This window comes from Simochromis diagramma, unplaced genomic scaffold, assembly GCF_900408965.1.
Source record: "Simochromis diagramma unplaced genomic scaffold, fSimDia1.1 OVJJ01000371.1, whole genome shotgun sequence".
Lineage (NCBI taxonomy): Eukaryota > Metazoa > Chordata > Actinopteri > Cichliformes > Cichlidae > Simochromis > Simochromis diagramma.
This window is the reverse complement of record NW_024386920.1, coordinates 3,934,403-3,955,373: the sequence shown is the minus strand read 5'-3', so window position 1 is coordinate 3,955,373 and position 20,971 is coordinate 3,934,403. Positions and strand designations below refer to the sequence as shown.

The 20,971-nt window shown below is 40.1% G+C and overlaps 1 protein-coding gene and 1 long non-coding RNA gene across 2 annotated transcripts in view; one reads left to right on the top strand and one right to left on the bottom strand.

The window, feature by feature from the left end:
• LOC120736469 overlaps positions 1 to 3,612 on the bottom strand; it is a 28,018-nt gene extending 24,406 nt beyond the window's left edge. The window contains exon 1 of the long non-coding RNA XR_005696513.1: positions 3,602 to 3,612. This is a non-coding gene — a long non-coding RNA (uncharacterized LOC120736469). The remainder of the gene's footprint in view (positions 1 to 3,601) is intronic.
• Positions 1 to 20,971, top strand: part of gas7b (growth arrest-specific 7b) — a 58,748-nt gene that overhangs the window by 29,326 nt on the left and 8,451 nt on the right. Inside the window, exons 3-9 of the mRNA XM_040036599.1 lie at positions 1,693 to 1,770; positions 3,138 to 3,226; positions 4,743 to 4,796; positions 8,575 to 8,664; positions 11,814 to 11,929; positions 12,147 to 12,221; positions 17,120 to 17,198. Of these exons, the coding sequence (XP_039892533.1) occupies positions 1,693 to 1,770; positions 3,138 to 3,226; positions 4,743 to 4,796; positions 8,575 to 8,664; positions 11,814 to 11,929; positions 12,147 to 12,221; positions 17,120 to 17,198 (581 nt within the window). The remainder of the gene's footprint in view (positions 1 to 1,692; positions 1,771 to 3,137; positions 3,227 to 4,742; positions 4,797 to 8,574; positions 8,665 to 11,813; positions 11,930 to 12,146; positions 12,222 to 17,119; positions 17,199 to 20,971) is intronic.

Genomic DNA, 20,971 nt, shown 5'->3' with positions numbered 1-20,971 from the left:
AGAATGGACATAAGGGAGTTCAAATGAAAGGGGTATCTTCTAGGATCTGCATTGGACTTGCTTTTACAATCTTCAATTGCCAGCAACTTTTCCAGCAGGAATGAAACTGGGATAGATGTTGGGAAAGTATCATCAGTACCTCTGAGAAGCTTCATTAATACTTTTTTTTTTTTTGCTTGGTTCAAAGCTTGAACCTTTTGTACAGGTACAGTTCAACCAGGAAAAGAGAACAGGTGGTTGATAAAAGACGTGTGTATATATATATATATGTATATTTTTGTAGCAGCCAGAACAGATGTCATTAAAAAATAAAGGCTGGGTAGACCTTCAACTTCCACATGACTTCAAGTGGGAGTTCTTGCATTTCAGTTGAGCTATAGACGTGTCATAGGCCAAGTAAAGTTTACTCTGTGATGTTTCCATTATTAAGTGTATAGTACTTTTTCTAACTCTGCGATGCAAAAAATAACTAAACTTTCACCACTGGAAAGAGGACAGCGTTTCCTCAGTGGATGTGTTGAAACACATTCTTGTGTTTGCTAGCTTTTGATATTTCTAATTTTCCAGAAAAACATGCTAGAACTGACAAAAGGCAAATATTTTATATTATTATGGCATACTATATTTCTACATATTTGTGTCTGCATGAACAGAGACAGTGGCTTAAATCTCTATAGTACAATCTTGATATTTGGCAAACATCCTTCCACTTTGACTCCATTTGAGCTGGAAGCATCGCCGATACAAACACTGTCCCTGTCCTTCCAGTGTGGTAAATGTTCATCTTGTCCAGTGCAACAGGTTGATCCAGGAGGTTTTGATGGAACAAGGTTTCTGTACAGCTGCAGCCGCCACGCAGCAGTCTCTGATTTTCTGTTGCTAAGTGATCCTGACTCTTAGAGGAATATGAATCAAACAGACTTCACTCTTATCCCGTTTTTCTGGGTGTGATGAGAGGCAGAGCAGGTCAGAAGGTTGTTAGTTTGATCCTCGGTTCTTCCAGTCGGCATGTCCTTAAATTTCTTTGGGCAAGATGCTGAACCCCATGTTGCCTTGACGTATCCGTCCAAAGAATCAAAGACGTATCCTTTCAGTTCTATTCTGAGCCTTCAAGACTCAGAATAAAAGAGGCGCATTAAGGTGAAGTCCATTTGAATACTGACAAAATAATGTCAGTACGGTAGTCAAAAAGTTATATAGTCTGACCTACAGACCTATCTAGCTACATCTTAGCTACTAAAACAGTGACAGTTACATTTAACACATTTGCAAATGTTGTGGTCAAAATAGAAATTGACACACATTATCTCTTTGATTATAACAGGTCCTAGAACACTTGCACTGTTCCTGTGTTGTCAACAATGACTTTTTTTTTTTTTTTTTTTGTACTACTCGAGAAACAAAAGAGGCCTCACGTTAAAAATACGAACACTATAAATCAAAATTATAGCTGATACACGATGTAGAAGTGAAACAGAATGGATGCCCTCTGACTGCGGTCGAGATGTGGCTTTTTTCGAGTGTAACTGCTGACTACGACAAGAGCTAAGTTCCATCTGTGAATCACTTCTTCTTATGGTTTCCAAAGTTGTTTCCAAAGTTGTCAACAGAATAACAAAAGAATGTAGCAACTGGTGTTACTTTGTTAATGTCATTGTGTTCTTTTCTTCCCCTTCTCCCAAACACCAACAGAGACAACATGGGAGAGACCGTCGAGTGCACCGGGGACGCCAAAAAACTCCTTCCGACACAAGAACTCTCTGCCAGCAGGTACTGAATATTTATTTCTCCAACTCAGCCTCTTTTACTTCAACTTCCTCAAGTTATAATGCCACAGGGCTGTGAATTCTCTGAAGATTCCACAATGGCACAAAGCACCCACTCACATACACACCACACACAGTCACTTCCTGTAACTAACTTAATCTGTAGCCTCAACTAAAGAATTAAGGCCTGCAGTGTCCCTCTTTTGGCTCTGCTCCTAAAAGAAGACAGAAGGAAAGAAAGAAGCAGTAAGGTTTGTAAGTGGTAAAATACAGGAAGCGGGCTATGTTCATTCACTTTGGTTAGAAATTACTTTTCTTTTCTTGCCTTGTAAATAAAAGAATGTAGAAAAAGTTGGCCATGTTGACTGTGTGAGTTACATTAGTGTTTAGTAAGTGGACGTTAGCTGATTCTTAGTAAAAGCCATTTAACGTCTCTTTTCAGTGGTCGGAATTGTTTGGATTGCGGTTGTTGTTGTTTTCACAGGCAATCCTGCATTTTCAAATGCATGACCAAGATTTTCAAAATAGGTGTAATTTTTTATTCAACATGATCCAAAATGAGCGACTGACCACATAAAATATTTACCGAGGTCAAAACAGAGAATAGTTTTCTCATATCTGCTGGCCTTCAGGTAAAATCCAGGTTTAAGACACTTCGATATTGGCTTCGTTCTTCTGACCCAGAAGCTACGTCCATGTTTTTCTTTAGGTTCTTAAACCAAATGATCAATTAAAGTTTGTTAAGCTGTAAACATTCATACTATTAGAAAATGTGTTAGGTTAGCATAAATTGACATTTCCTGTAAATTGCATTTTAAACTAAATGAATACTTTTTAGATTTTCTTATGTATGAAAAAAATAAATAAGTCAACACACTAATGGATCATTAACAATAAAGCACAACTATTTTCTTTTTATCTAACAACATGAACAATGTTTAGCTGTAGGCTAAAATTGTTAGCTAATTAGCTGCTATAGCAGTATCCTCTTTCTGGCTAGCCACTGATCCATTGGCTTTGTTATTCTAAATCTCTATCTGAAAATATGTCAATTCAGTGATTTACTGTAAAACTGAGATTTTTACATATATAAACCTTTAAGACATTCCCATGTAACCTGGTGGTGGATTTACCTATACCACAAGCTGGTGTAATGTAGCTAACTGATTATGTGTGTTTGTTCCATTAAAGGCATTTTCAGACCACAAAGCAGAAATAAGTTCAGTTCAGTTGTGGTTTGGTTCAGCTCTTAAAGATGAGGAGCAAACTCCCTTATGATAAGAATAAGTTTACATCTTATCCATAGAATCCTGAATGTCTTTCTTTCTGCCTGTCTTTATCTGTCCTGGTGTCTCTCATTTGTTTTTCCAGTGAATGGATTTCACACAGGTGGTAGTCCCTTGCATCATGTGGAGCACTCACACAACAGTCTGGTTAGGAAGAGCAGTACAGAGCCCCAGGTAAAGCTGTCTGATTTTATTATTTTTAGTCCTTGACTATATCACTGAAAGCATAGATGCAAAAGATGTGGATATTCAGCTGTCAAGGCTTGCTTGTTTGCTCCTTTCGAAGAAAGTCTGTCGCTGTTTTTTTTAAAGTTTTACTATCCCAAAGACTCATAAGCGATGTGAGTCCCCCAAATTTAGCACAAAAGTTGTGAAATGTCACATGGAGTGAAATTAACTAAAATTAGTGGTGTTGGTGTCTTTCCAAGGTTTGAGAAAACTTGTCTCACTGCTGTCTCTTCGTGCTCTAAATCATCTTCCACCCTGCCAGGTTTTTCACAGGCATGACATTTAAACAGTCTGTTTGTCCTGCTGTATGCTCCCCGCCACATGTAGATAACTGCTTATTTTAAGAACAAGCGTACTATGACTCAGTTTTGTCTCATAGTGTATCAGTTTAGGACACATGAGGACAAGAAGTTGAGGTTAGAGCGCCACAGGTGCAGTACAACTAACCAAAGTACTTGGTAATGGCATTGGAGTGCAGAAGAGATAAATAACCCCTGTGAGGGTGGGACGAGGCTGTTTGGACGCTTTGATTAAGACTTAAAACAATTTCCCAGTAAACTGGTGCGGCTCTATCAGGACGTTATTGTGGATATAATAATAAATGACCCTGCTTCTGCTTCTCTGTTGCAAAATCATTGCTTTAGGTTAGTTTGTCTGCCAACACAACTCGATCCATATCCAGTGTTTAGACACAATTAAAGATGTAATGATGTACAGCTATACTGATGATGCATGATGTCATGATCAGACCACCTCTCTCTTTCTCCGCTCGGTATTAATGGAGCAGCTGATGGCAGTTTGAGCACATTAATCCCTCCTACAGTATCTGCTCCCCTGATCATAATTAACCAGGCACTCAGGGTGCAGTTATACAGGATCCACCCACCAGTTTTTCACTCGCTGTCACCTCACTTCTCTCCTTTTCTGCATCGCAGACTCGTGTACACAAACCCACTCATTCAAAAACTGCAAACACGCACATGATGCTAATGACTCAAGGTCCTGTTCCCTTTTCTATCTTTAATTATTTTGTGGGAAAAGAGGTGATAAACGCCCTATACTTTCTATCTAGCTTTACTGTTTAACACTTATTTATTTCACCCACTGCTGCTTCAGCCCAGAGCACTGGAAATGACTCTATTCTGAGCTTAAGTGTTGGAAATCACACACACATGCATCAACATTCACACAAAGAGAGAACGCAAGCCGTGCTTTGCTTTGCTCTGCAGAACTATCCTCCCTACTCTGCACAGCAACACACACACACACACAAACACACATCCATACACACTAGCAGCAGCAGCACCAGGAGCACAGAGAGCGCCAGACAGACGCTAACAGCGCTCGCCTGGAAAACAACTGTGTTTGCGTGCATGTGCGGGTGGCGGTGTGTGTACGCCGAGCAGTCATGTCTGACACGGAGGATGGAGTTTTTGACGGAGCGTCCTTCTTCTCTCTGCAGTGCCCAGGATCGACGTCGCCCACGAGGAAACACAACAAGGAGACCACGGTCACGGTGAGTGGGGCAACTACTGGGAACTCTTAACTAACCATGAACTCACCCCAGAGCGCTACAATAGTCCCAAAGGACCAGCAGGGAAGAACTTGAGTCTTTATTTCTGAACTTATTAGCTAAAAAAAAATATGTCTAATGCAGACGTCCCTCCTGGTGGACTTTTTATCCAACCTCATGATTTCTGCATCATTTAAAATACATCAGTGCATATACTAACTAACTAAACCTTAACTGTATTGTAGCTGTAAATGCTTTTCATTTTCTCTTCAGGCTTGCTTTGTTTGTTTGTTTGTTTGTTTTTATCTGTCCGCTCCTGTGAGAATTGTTCGATGCTTATTTTCAGTTGCTAGTGTACAGATACACAGTGACATCATCCTGTTCAGCATCCAGATGATTTCTCCTCTGCTGTCAGGTCATTACTTCCTGTTTGGCCTCACACTAGGAAAATAGCAGACGTCCTGCTCCCAGGAGGTCATGGATTAAGCCCAGGCTTTTATTTTCTCAGGATATATATATGTGTATAAAAAAAAACATGCTTGAAATGTAAGGGGGAGGGGGCATTTCTTGGCTTCCATAGCAACCAGAGCGATGCTATTGATAAGCAGATAGTTATAAGAGGAAACAGGAGTGAGAAAAGGGAGGTGAGAACAGCAACAGTCGATATCAAATAGCTACTACTGATGCCGTCTGCTGACAGCGAAGTCTTGAAGAGGTCAGGTGACCTTCAGAAAAGTCACGCTTCTCTTCTTGCACAGTAGATACACATTTTGCAGTGGTAGAGCATTGTTGTCACTCTGCCAGGCGGGCGACGTTGATAAATGGCAGGATTGTCAACTTGATACCACAGGTGTATCTACTAAAAATCTCAGACAAGTTCAAATCCCTGTCACCTCGGCCTCGAGGCCATGGTTAGAGATCAAGTTTTGATTGTAAATGCAATCAGTCGAAAAGGAAGATTGAATGATTGGTGAATCTACTAAGAGGCTGAAGCTGAGCTTTTATTTTTATAAGACAAAAAGTCTTTATTTTAGCATAACAAGAACAATTTGTCCAAGATTGCTGGATTGTAAAAAATCAAAACAAAGCAGTGCACACTGATTGTAAGCCTTATCGCTGATACGGTAGTATTCAGTGACATGATAACACCAAACACCAACCAATCCAGCTAATGACATGTTGTAACTCTTGGCCTCCAAAAGAACGTACGTTAGAAAACTAACAGATTATTGTGCTAATTACTGGACATGCTGTAACTTGTTCACTTAACACACATGGTCGTCCATGTGTGACGCAGCAGAGGGAAAGCCAGCAACAATGCTGACAGAGAATCCAAGCTGTGCACTAAACAGCCAGGCAGTGATGCAATCAACAGCTGGAATTTCCACAGTTTTTTTTTGTTTTTATCTTAACTTTACCGTCTGCAGCAACTTGAAAAACTGTGTTCTTGAACAGTTTCTGATGTATTTTGCCCCAAATCCTTTTAAGCTGTGAGCGCTGTGAGTATGACCTGACCATTCAACCAGTGAAATAATTAATGATGCTGGCAACTTCTCCGTCTTTGGCTTGTGGCGATTACTCGATTGGGATCCATTGATGGTTTCTTGTAAACGTAGTGGAGTTTTTAGAAGAACTTTAATCCTATGAACATGCTACAAGTGAGTACTTATCTTTACACATTGTTACTAAACCACAATATTCAAAGAAAAGACACAGTTTGACTTCTTCAATCGTTTCTAGAAAAGAAAGATTTATTAAATCTAAAATCGTGCTTGTTATTAATCTCTGGCTCTCGTCTACAACATGTCTGTTATCCTGTCTTCCTTCTCTCACCCCAACTGGTCGCCGCAGATGGCCCCGCCCCTCCCTGAGCCTGGTTCTGCCAGAGGATTCTTCCTGTTAAAAGGGAGTTTTTCCTTCCCACTGTCGCCAAAGTGCTTGCTCATAGAGGGTCATATGATTGTTGGGTTTTTCTCTGTATGTATTATTGTAGCGTCTGGGTGCTGGTTTAGCTCAGTGCGTTGAGCAGCTGAGAGCGGACAGGTTCAAGTCTGGTCCACGTCCCTTTGCCGCATGTCTTCCCCTGCTTTCCTGTCCTTTCTTCACTGAGTCCATCAAATAAAGCTGAAAAAGGCCTTGAGGCGACTGTTGTTGTGATTTGGCGCTGTATAAATTGAACTGAATTAAAAGTCAATCTGAAAGTTTATGAACTAAGTAAAACTTTAACATTTTGGAGTTGAGGTTTTCACATGTTGCATCATATTTTTGGTAACTTCTAGCTTTAAGACAACACCTTCAGAATTCTATAATTAGGTGGAGCTATGTGTCTGCCATCACACTGCTTCAAAATGTGAAGAAATCCCAATCTGTGCCCACTGTGAGTGTTAAGCTCAGACTGGATATTGCTGGGAGGAGGGGCAAGTTGTTAGGGTCACCAAAGGTCAGGAGAGAAAGTGCTGGAAGCAGTGCCTCTATGTGTGTGTGTGTGCGTGTGCGGGTCTGAATTCAAACAAACTAAGCCTTTCATTGGATACTTAGTTGGAAGTCTCTTTGCCCTCATCTTCACCAAAGGAAAAGCAGGGGTCAGTTTAAAGCCCTGGTAGCTTTCAACCTCTGGACCTCCACAGCGATTAAATAGGAAGCCATTACTTCAAACAAATTATAAGCTTCATAAGCCAAGAAAAGGTTAAATTAGAGGCCCCTTTCTTCTAACTCATAGCATGTCAGAATATTGGCTCTGGAAAAGACATCAGCACAACCATATTTGTTGAATTCCCCTGAAAGGCGTGGCTTTGGTATTAGACCAGGGTGCCACTGAAGTTTGTTAAATAGCAACTGTGCATCATCGCTGCTGGCTGATTACCTCCTGAGGTTAATGGGAATGTGAGAGAAAGCTCCTGTTGTTTGCTCTGAAGTGAAAACTTGTGTCTTTATGTATGTCTTCACTGTGGAGACGTGTCTACTTTTTTCTGGGCTCTGTCGTTTCTGCTTCTTTTTCTTGTTGGCTTGACAGCAAATGAATCTGCAGAGCGAAGTGTAGATTTTCATGGCAAAGCAACGTTTTTGTTCTGCTAAACCTAGAAGCGATGAATTGTCAAAGCAGCTCTGAGATCTGAGAATCTATTATACTGTGTGAGTTCACTCCTGAAAGCGGTGAGATTACCTGTGGTTGTCTGCTACCTTTCCACACTAGTGTAAAAGTTTGGGGGAAAAAACCCCCCAATAAGAGCAGAGAGTAGTAGAGCATCATCAGTTGTGTGCAGTCCCTCTGCTTATTAGTGCTTCACAGCAGGGAGACTTGAAGCTAACAAACTCAAGAACACTGCTGCTGACAATTTACGACGCCGCGATAATTAAAGGCAATCTTCCGGAATCCATCCCACTGATTGCTCTGAAACCAGAGTAGAGCAGAGAGTGTCGGGCTATAGAGCAGAACAATGTATCCTCAAAAAAGCTAAGAGCCACAATGGCGCTGTGTTGACAATGCTGTCCCTGAGGACAGCGAGCGCTGAAAAAAATAAACGAACAATGTCAGCTTGACTGTAAATGTTTGGGCTTTTTTCACATCGGCATCTTCTCATAGCTGCACGGATGAGAGAGGGTTGCCAGAGCAACAGAGCACGCGCTACCTTGAATAGCAGTGCAGGTGTCTGTGTATGTGTGAGAGAGTCCGCGTGCACGTGTGAACTGCCTGTCAACACAAGGAGCAATAACAGGTGTGTGAAATCAGTTATTCGTCATGATCCCATAAACTGCGCTCGCTCCCCCCTCTCTCCTGCAGATCAACTGTGTGACGTTCCCATCACCTGCCTGCATGCCCGAGCAACAGCTACTGAAACCCAGTGAATGGAGCTACTGTGACTACTTCTGGGTAAGTTTACCTGAGTAACTATTTTCTATAGATCAAGTCCAGAACCTACAAAAACATAATCTTTTCATGATTTTAGTTTTTATATAGAAAGATTTGCAGTTGACCATCCTTATGTGTCCATGTTATGAGAAACAACACTGGATCCTCTTCATCTTTCATCGTGATTTCATATTTATGTCATCCTGGCCCAACTGCACGCTGAGAATCAGTATTGGCTTTAATAACATCCAAGACACAGCGCAGCAGGGAAACGCATTACATGTAACTGGCTGGAGCACAGTGAGACCAGCTGGCCTCAGCTGCTCTTGTTTGGACAGCTCCTTCCCCTGCAGTGTAATTTCTACCAGGTGCAGTTTGTGTGGTAACACACTGTAATCACAAACACAGGTGACAATGCAGTAGAAAGAAAGAGAGAGTGGAGAAAGTGGATGGGAGAGTCCAGGAACGTCTGGTTTTCTGTAAAATGTGCAGTTCCCAAAATTCAGGATTATCTGTTCTCTGAGCTCCGATGTCAGTTTGTCATGTATGGTGTAGCTCCCAGTCTACTGACTGCTTTCTGCAATTAAAGCTGTACGCACTGTCCAGTGTTTAAGTGATTTCTAACAGGCTTTAGAAGACATTAAGAGACTCTAGACACAGTTTTAAATATAGCCTGTATATAAAAAAGGTACAACTCAGCACCACTTCATTGAAATAGCTACTGCAATATTGTGCGTAGTCATGTCCAACACTGAAGATGTAGTCCTGCTGTCGTGTTGACTGTCTAGCCATCGCAGTCTTAGCTAGCATCGTCTGCTTGCTGTCTAGCTCACTATCAAATGTCATTTTATTATGTCCTCCATTAAAACTCTAAAAAATTAAGAAACACAGTCCTAATCAGTGTTGGTCAAGTTACTTGAAAAAGTAATCAGTTACTAATTACTGATTACTTCCCCAAAAAAGTAATCCCATTACTTTACTGATTACTTATTTTCAAAAGTAATTAATTACTTAGTTACTTAGTTACTTTTTAAAAACACGATTTACAACCTGAAGAGGTGATAAAGCGATAGATCTTTCAGCCCAATTCTACTTTTTCTGCATAATCCATCATACAAAATGTAATCAAATGGAATAGTCCCTTTTTAAAACTTGTTTTATTAGTTTTAATCTTTTAATTTTATGCATCAAGCCAAAAATTTAATTATATGCAACATTCTCTGACTGGAAGAAATTTGTGTAACATTTAAACTTATTTTCTGCACATTCCAGCACATAATTCTTTTTTTTTTTTGTGTTTACACTCAGTCTTCCAAATAGATGCAAGTAAAACACAGCAGAAAATAAATAAAGTCAAAGACTAGCGGTCCTGTTGCTCTATTTTCACCTGTAAAGCAGGGGTTGGGTAGGCGGAGGTTTACCCTGGTGCAGGTGTGCCGCAGCGGTCAGTTGAAGAATCCGCGAGTTTCTCTGTGAGTTTCCCATTACGTGGTAGAGCACTCGGTGCTTGCTTGGAAGTTTAGGGGTTTTTTTTTCGCTGTAAAAAGAAGTTTTCTTCCCACGCACAACGGACACTAATGTTTTTGTCACTTTTTATGGAATCAAACTCAAAATAAGGTCAGTACTTCCACGCTTTAAACGCTGCACGCTCATACTCTCTCCCACAATCGATATGTGATCCACTGTTGATCTGCACACAGCTGTTGTCTCGAATGTTGCACTCGCTTACGTCACTGTCATGAGACATTCTCGCAAAAAAATCACGGTTTTAGTAACGCAGTAACGCAGCGTTCCTACGTGAAAGTAACGGTAATCTAATTACCGTTTTTGCAATAGTAATCCCTTACTTTACTCGTTACTGTAATCCGATTACTTTTTTCAAGTAACGCGTTACTGCCCATCTCTGGTCCTAATCAAGTGTGTTTAATCCAATAACAATTTAATTTTTAAAGCGCTCAATCTTTTAGTTCAGGGCGCTTCATACTGTAGGGTAAAGACCCTGCAATAATACAGAGAATACCCCAACAGTCAGATGAATCCTCATGCGAAAGCACTTGGCGACAGTATTCTAGGGTTTTACTGTTGGGGTAGTCACCGAAGACAACTTCAAACCTCAAAAGGTTCATGTCAATCGAAAAAACAGGATGAATGGATGGATTGGTCATCCCATGGATGCTGGGCATTGGAAATATTTATGTAATGTATCTGCTAAGGTAAGCTTTAAGGTTCTTAGTGCCAGCGCACTTTTAGAAGCATGTTACATGTCGTCCCTCTCTACATTTTTACTCATGTCGTTGTAACCAATGATTAAAAAAAACACGACTTGCATTTTAAGGTGCTATTTGCTGCAGTAAGTGAGTTGCTCACCCCAAGACGAGATAGCATACAGTGGATATGTGACATTAGAGCAACATAGTACAGCTGGAGGAAGTGAAACCAAGATAGGAAGCTGAAAGCTGTTAAAATACTCTCTGCTAAAAAACTTGGTGCTTGGAAGGTAATATCCAACTAGTTTAGGAAACACATGTCCAGCAGCTGTTTGCAGAAAACAGCTGGTGCGAGCTCTGATAAAGCATTGTAGCAACAGCAATGCCATCGATATGGTAACGAAATTGGTGGTTGGAGACAAAAGTACAATCAGAATTCTTGTGACTGTGTGCAATGAATTAGAAGACGGTTAGCAAATCCGACTGCTCAGAGTGATACAGCAGTAATAAAAGTAAGTCATGATATTCATCATGCATATAATGATCATATTCATCATAATATTACATTGTTGTTTTGATGGTCACTGCAACTATTTGCAACTGGTTGCCAATCACCAACAACTCATTTTACTAAGTCGCAAGATGGCTTTTTGCTCTGATGTGACAGAGCCATGAATAAGTGAGCAGAAAGAAGCTAAAATGTCTTTTGAAGGTGAAATTTTTCACAGAAAGATTGAAGAATGAGGACGATGGTGGCAGAATAGCGCTAATCAAAAAGGGTTCTACAGTTTTCAGTGAAGCCACCTGATTCAGTTTCCTCTGGTGTCATCTCTTTGAGGGAGCATGCAGCATGTTGTTTATTTTACTTAGCAACTTTGTTGAGGTCTAATGTTCACGTGTGTGTTGCTAAGCGTTTGTTTATTCACTGCATTTCTCGTGTGTTCGCCTTGTTTATCTCGTTAGGCTGATAAGAAGGATCCCCAGGGCAACGGCTGCATTACAGGATTTGAGGTTTTGCTGCAGAAACAGCTGAAGGGGAAACAGATGCAGAAAGAGATGGCCGAGTTCATTCGAGAACGGTATCTGCTACGTTCACTTTTTTAATGTTTCATTTTGTTCACACTTCGTCCTCGGGTTACTGTGACAACCATACAATTGTCATTAAAAACAAACCATTTCTCCTTTTTTCATGCTTGCTCTTTCATGTACATCAGTGCATTGCACAATAAAGGAAATGAACATGGAAACATTGTTGCGTACATGCCGTGTGGTAATCACCCTCTACTTCCTTCTCAGGATAAAGATAGAAGAGGAGTACGCTAAGAATCTCTCCAAGCTCTCACAGATCCCTCTAGCAAGCCAGGAAGAAGGGTGAGTGGCTGTGAAGAAGAAAGACACACAACCTGCCCCCATCACAGAGCGCCCTGTCACACATGGGTGCGATCAATATATTAAAAAAAAAAAGCCGCATGTCAACATTTGAAAAGCACTGTGCCAGGCTTCTCACTTTGAAGCTGCTTTAGAGTTGTGCAGGTTGTAAGTACTGCGTTTTAGGCTCCTTCCTTAACAGTGTATTCTGTAATTGTATTGCACAATAGAGGGTATATCTCTTTAAGATATTTCAGCTTTAAACATTAGAGCTGGTTTAAATTAAGTAATTTACAATGACAGTGAACTTTGCTGATAATTTATCCCCTACATATATTAAATGTAGGATACAATAAACATAAAGTTATTCCAGGTTTAGGTAACAAGCTTATACACCTACTTACTCTTAGCTCATGTGCTACGTGTTTGATCAGGTAAGACTGTCACATCAAAATTGCAGAGTGTTTAAAACTATACAAATGTGAATTTTATTTCTTAGGAATCAACTTGTCCCTTATAATTATTTTCACCTATTTTATACTTTTGTACTCAGTTTCCACAATCGAGCTTTAAAGTCTGCCATGAGTGATATTGCTAGGTGTAAATTGACGCTAATGCCGAATTAGTCGGCCAATTAGACAATCCAGCAGACAGCTCCTCAGTGAGCAAGCCAATCAAGTAGCCAGTCGCGCGAGACATCCCGATGTGAGCTGGAGTCTGGAGGCCCTGTCAGTGAACCTGTGAAGCAATAAGGCCATCCTGTAAAACCACTGCATGCTTTCATCTCCATCCTGCAACACATTCCAGCTATTAAAAGAAAGCACAGGAGAGGAGACACAGACGCATGCGAAGAGTGTGTTAGGAGATTGAAGGGGAGAGGGGAGGGGAAGGTGTGAAGCCCTGCTGGGGGAAAGAGAGTTTCCAGCCACTCCTCTTTTATCCTGTTTGACAACACACAGGATATCATGCAGAGGTGAGAGCAGCTCTTTGTCTGATTCACCGAGGGCACACAGGAACATGTATGTGAATCTCTTAACCTCAGCCTTTAATAGAAGCTCAGGGGTTAACGCAAGTTAAACTGCTGATTATTTGATGTTCACACTATCTAAATACGGACGAAGCACAATTTTTATTCAAATTATGATACATGTGGCCATGATGAAAGATTGTAGTGGCAATATAGGGCAGCAGAATCCTCAGCTAATAAAAAACTAATCACACAAACAAGGAATTTGTTGTGTTGCAAAAAGACAGTGGTGCAGAGAAAGACTATAAATTATACTTTTACTTTATACAAATACTTAGGAATAATTAGCATTGCAGCTAATTCATAAAATTATCCTAAAATATAATGTTAAATAATTAAATGATACCTAAATTAACCACTATTTTACAGTTCATGTATTGTTTTTTTTTACGTTTGATTTGGTTTTTAGGCATTAAAACTAAGCAGAACTGCTCTTCTAAGATGGTTTACAATAACTTGCAGTTTCCTACTTTGCCAGTGATGTAACTTTGATTTTTTTGTAACTTTTCTTGCCTAATCTCAGTGTAAGTCGTTCATGTGGTGCAACTACAGTATAAAACAAGTCTTTGGCTTGAAAACAATGTGGAAGTGCCTCTAACTTGGATTCCTATTAATGGCCACCAGATGGCGAGACATCTGGTTCCTAAAAGACTTCCAGTCTTAAAGAATTCTGAGAGAAAATGGCCCGCAGACTTGAAAACTTTATGTCAGTCACTCATTTTGGGTCGTACTGAATAAAGCATTGTTCATGTTGCTAATTTCAGTCATTCAAGGTTTCAGAAAACAAGATTACACAAGAAACACTCAGTGGCTTATGACTTGTGATTGACAGTGAGTGTGATAAGTAATAAGTGTGCAACATCTTTTTTGTTTGTTAGATCTGGTTTGAAAACACCAAGATGATGATGCCAAAAAATGCTTGAGGCTTCAAAACAGGAATTTAAACAGGAACTTTAATAATTCATAAAAAGTTTTATTTAGAAAAAAAGTGACTTTAAAACTTGCTGGCAGAATACCTGTACAAGAGTTCTGTCTTTCTTTAAATATTACGGGCAAAAACAAGAGATTCTTCTAGACTTGAGCTAGCATATTTTGAATTCAGCAAAAATAACATAGGCTGAAAAATATTGGACACTTTATTTGACATTATTATCATTTCTATCAGACAAAGAAAGAAGGCAAACTGTACACGGATGTAAGGGGAGTTCAGCTACACTTACCCTCCCTTTCAGTGTTTACATGCATATAAGATAACCCCTCTTCATGCTAGGATGGTAACAGAGTGGGATGGAATTGTCCCATATAGAATCCAGATTATGCCAGCCAGCTCAGTCTGCCCACACCCACAAAAGTGCAACACAATGCTTTCATTATGCCGTCCCTAAGGCTGGCTCTGTTGTCACACAGGACAATCACTGTTTTGTTGGTCGGTTCCTACCATCCGACCAGCCGCAGCCCAGAACCAGCCATCTATTTATTCCTGAATTTGCCATTTGTTTGGTTGGGATGTGAGGCATGTGACCATTTTTTTATAGTTACCAATACTGTACTATGCTGAATGAGGAAGTGCATGGCAAGAGATTCATTTTCCCTGAGATGCAGCATTTTGTTGCCAAGTGACTGTCACTTGGGAATGCAAGATCGCAGGCACATGGCACATATAAGTTATTGAGTGTGAAGAATGTTTGAAGTGGTGCAGTTTTTCCAGTTTGGAATCATAATATCCAGATTCCTCTTAGTTCAAGGTTTGTCTTTCATCTGATGTCTTTTTAAGGTGGAAAGATACTGCATCTGTATGAGCTGTTAATCTGGTCTATATTGAGCAAAGAATAATAAAATAGCCTTCTTGCGTGTAGAAAAGGAGTGTTTTCAAGCTTATTTTTCTACCCACAAACCAAAAAATTGATTTATTAGGTGAAAAAGTTGTATTTCAATTCAATCATATAAGTCAGTTTTTAAGCACGCATGCCAAACATTTGATGGTTCTAGATTTTTGAATGTGAGAATTTGCTGCTTTACTTAAACTCGTGTTACAGTCAGCTGAACATTAGAATAGAATAGAATAGAATAGAATAGCCCTTTATTGTTATTGTATATGTACAATGAAATAAGGATTTTATGACTTGAGCAAAATATAAATAAATAAATATCTTCAGCGCATTGGTCAGACCTCAAGGATATACAGATTACATTTCAGTGAGTACCACTGAATGTAAACAGAAGTGTTGCTTATTTATAGGAAGATTCTGTCGGTGGTGCTGTTTTCTTTGTTCAGCCATGGTGGCTGACTCTTTTAATGCTGACATCTATCTTCATTTCAGCCATACCTTTGTTACTGAGGCGTCAAACATAAACACATCTGCTTTCAGTCTTTAAAGACAACGATGTCACTGTTATGACAAAAGGGTCAATTTCTGTAGTTCCCAATGTAAAGTGTGTGTGAACTCCGATAGTTAAGGTTAGACTTTTCAGAAGACACTGACACATTCACACAGTTTCACACAGGCAAATCGACTTGTTAAAACCAATGAGTGTAGAAAACAGTCGTGGGTTAACACATGCTGTTTTTATGTGCCAGTGACTGCTCATTTTAGATGTGTCTCCCCATTCATTTAGATAGAAGCTTTAAAATAGCTCTCCAAATAAGGCCCTAGAGATATTACCAAGATGGTTGTCGAGTTGCATGACTTGTGTCTAGCAGGACTTTTCGAGAACTTTAAAAGCAGGAAACTGAAATGTTATCTTGAGTCAAGGGGTTGCTGGTGTGGCCTAGGTGTCACAGGGTGAGAGGCTGGGTATAACCTGGACACACTAGAATCAACAATTAACCCAACACCCGGTGGTGCATCAGTTTTTTTTATGCCATTAATTTTTTATGATGATATTAGCTATCTGTCAGGCAAATCATTTCATAATTAAAAAAGCAAAGAAGAGGTGGGAGAAACAAGAATGAACTTATTAAGCATTTAATAGGCACAAACCTTCACCTGAAGAAAGGTGCACAGCTTATTCCGCAACCTGATTGGACGACACTGATGATTTGGTGTAACCGTTATAGAAATCATGCTCGCTGATTGCCGTTAGGCAGCTTTTGTGGTATCTAAGCTTTAAAATGATCTCTATGATTTGAAAAGCTCGCAATGGTTTAGATGGCGTCGATCTGGAGGTACCCGAATTTGCTCCGACAGTGTTTGGAATGTTCTGGATGTCAGTGTGAGGGAATTCCACAGGTCTTCCACTCAGAGCGGCGCTTTGAAGTGACCCGCTGACCCGCGAAGACCTCCAGTCCTGGACTTAAAGCCGTGTGTCTGTGACTGTCTGCCTAAGCGAGTGATTGTTTTACAGTCTTCATGATCTTTTTGCCATAAACCATTCTGTCTAAGAATGCAAACATATATCTGCACTATTAAAAAGACAAGTTGCATGTGAAGATAATGTAATGTGCATCATCTCGTCTTCAAAACAAGCCTTCTGAGTTTTACTGCCCCCAGCTGTGTTGAGAAAGCTGCACTCGAAGCTGAGAGAATAAGTGGAGCCATATCTCATGTCCCATACATCCTAATCATCTGTTGAACTGGCGGTGGACCTCAGCTCAGCTCTGTAGATTTACCGGTTACTTGTGCTTCTGTGAACTTTTGCACTGACTACTCATGAGCCTCAAGTGTGTGTGTGTGTGTGTGTGTGTGTGTGTGTGTGTGTGTGTGTGTGTGTGTGTGTGTGGGGGATTCATCCTGCTCCCTCGGCTCCGTCTTACCCCCCATTTTCTCTGACAGCTTCCATGCCCACCCTATGAGTCTTTATAAAAGTGTGTGTGGTCTTTTATTGTGTAATATATTAACCACTCACACTCTCCCTCCTTCTTATCTGCTCTCAGTACTCTGGGGGAGGCTTGGGCCCAGCTGAAGAAGAGCCTGGCAGACGAAGCTGAAGTTCACCTAAAGTTCTCCTCGAAGGTAATTCATCAAACTCTGTCGGATCCGGTTAATAAGATATGAAACCAAATATTAACTAAACATATTTTTCATAGTATTCTGACTGCCTGATTATTCGCCACAGCCATGCCCGTCTCTCTTAAAGCACAAAAGGGCATACAATAGATGCAGACAGGAAAAGCTTAGCAACAATGTGGCAACCAGAGACCACGGAATGTCTCAATAACAGGCAAAACTACCAGTGGCAACATGAAGTGGGTGGATACCAATAAACACAAAGCTAGCATCGCTATATTATACAAGATATGTCCAGTGTTTGTTTTGTTTACAAAATACTGAATGGCTGAATGGATTCCTCCCCCGCACACCACAGACATAGTTTAGACCAAACCAGAACTGGCTTTAAGAGGCAACATTGTTTTCTTTGGCCAGATTACATTCACAACAACAGCTTAAAGTTAGTCGTGGTAAAAAAGAAAGAAAGGACACCCTCTGTCACTTTAGGAAATACCTAACCTGGTTTTAGCTGGTCTTAAAATTAGATTATATGCAAAGTGAGATTAACATGACATATTGCACCGTGCCATTATTTATTTAACACAAACTGAGAAAATGGAACATGGAAGTACATGGTGACAACATATTTTGACTTTTACACTGATATAAAAGTGAATACATGCACAAAATGAGGGTGCTGTTTTTTGTTTTATTTGTGTTTCTCTTATCAGAATGATTAAAACAAACTAACAGTTAGTGCCTTCCACTCTGGACAGGAATCAGTTTGTCTCTGCTATTCAATTCAACTTTATTTATACAGCGCCAGATCACAACAGTCGCCCCAAGGCTCTTTATATTGTAAGGTAGACCCTAGAATAATACATACAGAGAAAAACCCAACAATCATGTGACCCCCTATGAGCAAGCACCTTGCCGATAGTGGGAAGGAAAAACTCCCTTTTAACAGGAAGAAACCTCCGGCAGAACCAGGCTCAGGGAGCCATCTGTCGCGATCAGTTGAGGAGAGAGAAGGAAGACAGGATATTCTGATTGAATGCGACCTAGCTTTATAATACGTTATTTGCGTTGCATCACATTTGTAAAAAACACAACATTTTTACAGTTTTCATTCATTTGAGATCGCACGTTTATGAGAATGCACAAACAAAGGTCTAAATGAAGATTTCTTCACTTTTTGTTTTGTTTTTTTAACCGACTTTGTTTAGCCAAAGTTCAGTTCGCTTCTTCAGTCTGATGCATTAACAACCAGCCACTCAGTTTATCCACAGCTGTTTGGAAACTACAGAGTACTGGTGTGAACACTTCTGCTGAGCTTTCTGTTAAAGCCCATCAATTCCTCTTTTCCCCAGGCTCCTGCTTTTTTAAAAGTGGGTCATTTAAACCTACACTGAAAATAGGTTTAGCTTAGATAAAAGCCATAAGATGTGATCTAACCCAGTTAACTTTTTAACGTAACCTTCAGGGACCCTGAACAGTGATAAATGTGACTGTGGCCCTGTGATTTGAACAAAGAGACTTCCTGCATCTCCCTGTGAGCGTCTCTTATTCATAGAGCCAAGGCTCTTATTTCACCTTACAGTTACTGAATAAACTGGGGGATGTTTTATCAGGTGGACTAATGTTTCCAGTTGTTTAACCTCTTTAAGCCTTATGATGAAGAGGTCACACTGTATTTTATTGGCTGATCACTCCGGACGGTCGCTGCTGCTTGGTTTTACAGTACGTCCATATTGGCTGCGGGTACTGCAGCCTACAGCACATGTGACTCACTAGGCAGACAAACTGCCTTCTAATGCAGTAACATAGAGTAAAGGGCTTCCTGATGGCTCTGTGGGCTGAAGCACATGTGTGTGACACAGAAGCTTTGACTCAACATTTTATTTATTGATTTATTTTAAAAATAATTTTTAATCGCGATTTCCCCTCAAGCAGAAAGGCCGCGGGAACCGGTAGCAGATGATTTATGAGCGAGGCATCTTCTGTCTTAAGAACTCAGTAATGCTTTCAAAGTCTTCAAGGGGCCAGCTAGCGCTCTTCATTTTCAGGTTGTTTTCGATGTTTGATGTCGAAGGAAAGAGGGGAGACAAAAGACAGAGGCCAGGATTCCAGCTGGAGTGATGGAGGAAATGGAATCGGTGATGTTATCCTCCAGGGATGCACAGATGTGCGGCACTTTTCCAGGTTCTTGGAGGAGAAGGAAGGGTTTAAGTGGAAATGAATTTTGAATGACGGTGTGATTGCAGGAAGGAGCTGCACATCTCATTCATCACTGACAGCTGGGACAGGACACCACATTGCATATTACCAGTGACGGGCCTGCTGCTGGCATTCAAAAATAATATGGCCTTGTCAGAAACTTGGATCTGGAAGATGTGCTGTTAACTTTAAAAGCCACTTTACCAATAAAGGATCAAGCAAAAAGAGAAGCAAATGAATGATAACAACTGAGATTCTGGTTTTTGCTTGGCTCCTTCATATCAAAGCATTTGTGATCTAAAATAGCTCAGTGTCAGAAGATGATGACATGATATATGGAATGCAACCAGAGCGAATGGAGCTAATTAAGGTTCTGGATAATTAAATCTGATAAACAGAGAGGTGATTAAAGGGTGTCCCTTTGTGATTAATCACTAGCATTACTGTAATCTAAACTCTATAAACCTGAGTTGCTCTTGAAGAAGAAGTCATTTTATTGAAACTTCTCTTAATGTGCATTAACAGTCGCTGTATTTGTTGTTCAGTGCATGAATCTGCCTGACACATTTGTTTTCCCCTTCAGCTACCAGAATTCTGAAACCAATCAAAGTACCACATGGTTTTGAGTAGTGAACACTATAAGTCACGAAGTGCTAAATGAGACCAAACTTGGCTCTATTTTGTATCAGTGTCAGGACATACAATGGACCTGAGGGGCTTAATGACTTTTCTATGCGTTATTTTGTAAATACGGTCATGTTAAAAAAAAAAAAAGGACATGTAAAAACAACCTCAAATGACTGACAACAAATGACATATTACACTATCCTTATTCATTTAACAGCAACTAAGTATAAATGCAGAAGCAGATGGTGTGAAATATTAAGTGCATCATGTGATTTGGTAGCTTGTAGAAGCATTTGTACCTGTAATAAAGTGAAGTAAGCCTTTTCTGTTTGACTTTATGAGTCTCTCACATCATTGTGGAGGAACTTTAGCCCACTCTTATTTGAAACGTTGCTTTAGCTTATTGAGGTTTGTGGGAATTTGCTGGGATGTCCACTCCCGGGAGACTTTCTCCTTCTGTGAATAAGCTTCCTCACTTACATTTTCTGTGGTTTGTTGTTGATTCAACAAACCAAAGTCTAGGAATGCTAAACTGTTTTTGACTAGCCAACAGTGCAAATATTTGGCTAATTAGCCACTAGCAAAACTTTTGGCTAATGTCTGTGCCTCTCACCTTTTTATCTCAAAGAAAAAGATATTCAGAAATTTTGGAACTGTAAGTTAAAGGAAGCATAATCAATAATGAATCAATTCTGTCATAGCAGGAAAGCTGCAGCTTTCCTGTCAGTATTTCTCCTGTTTGCTATTTATTCCTGCTGTCTGCTGTCTATATGTTATTACGGCACAGTTGGTGTAGAGCATTGTACATGTACAATGACAATAAAGGGCTATTTTTCTATTATAGCAATGGCCAGTCATGTTTTACTGACAAACGCTTGCCTGAAACTAGCTTTTCATCTTTTTTTTTTCTGCTCAGAAAAAAATCAGTATTCAGTATGTGTTGTTTTCTTTGA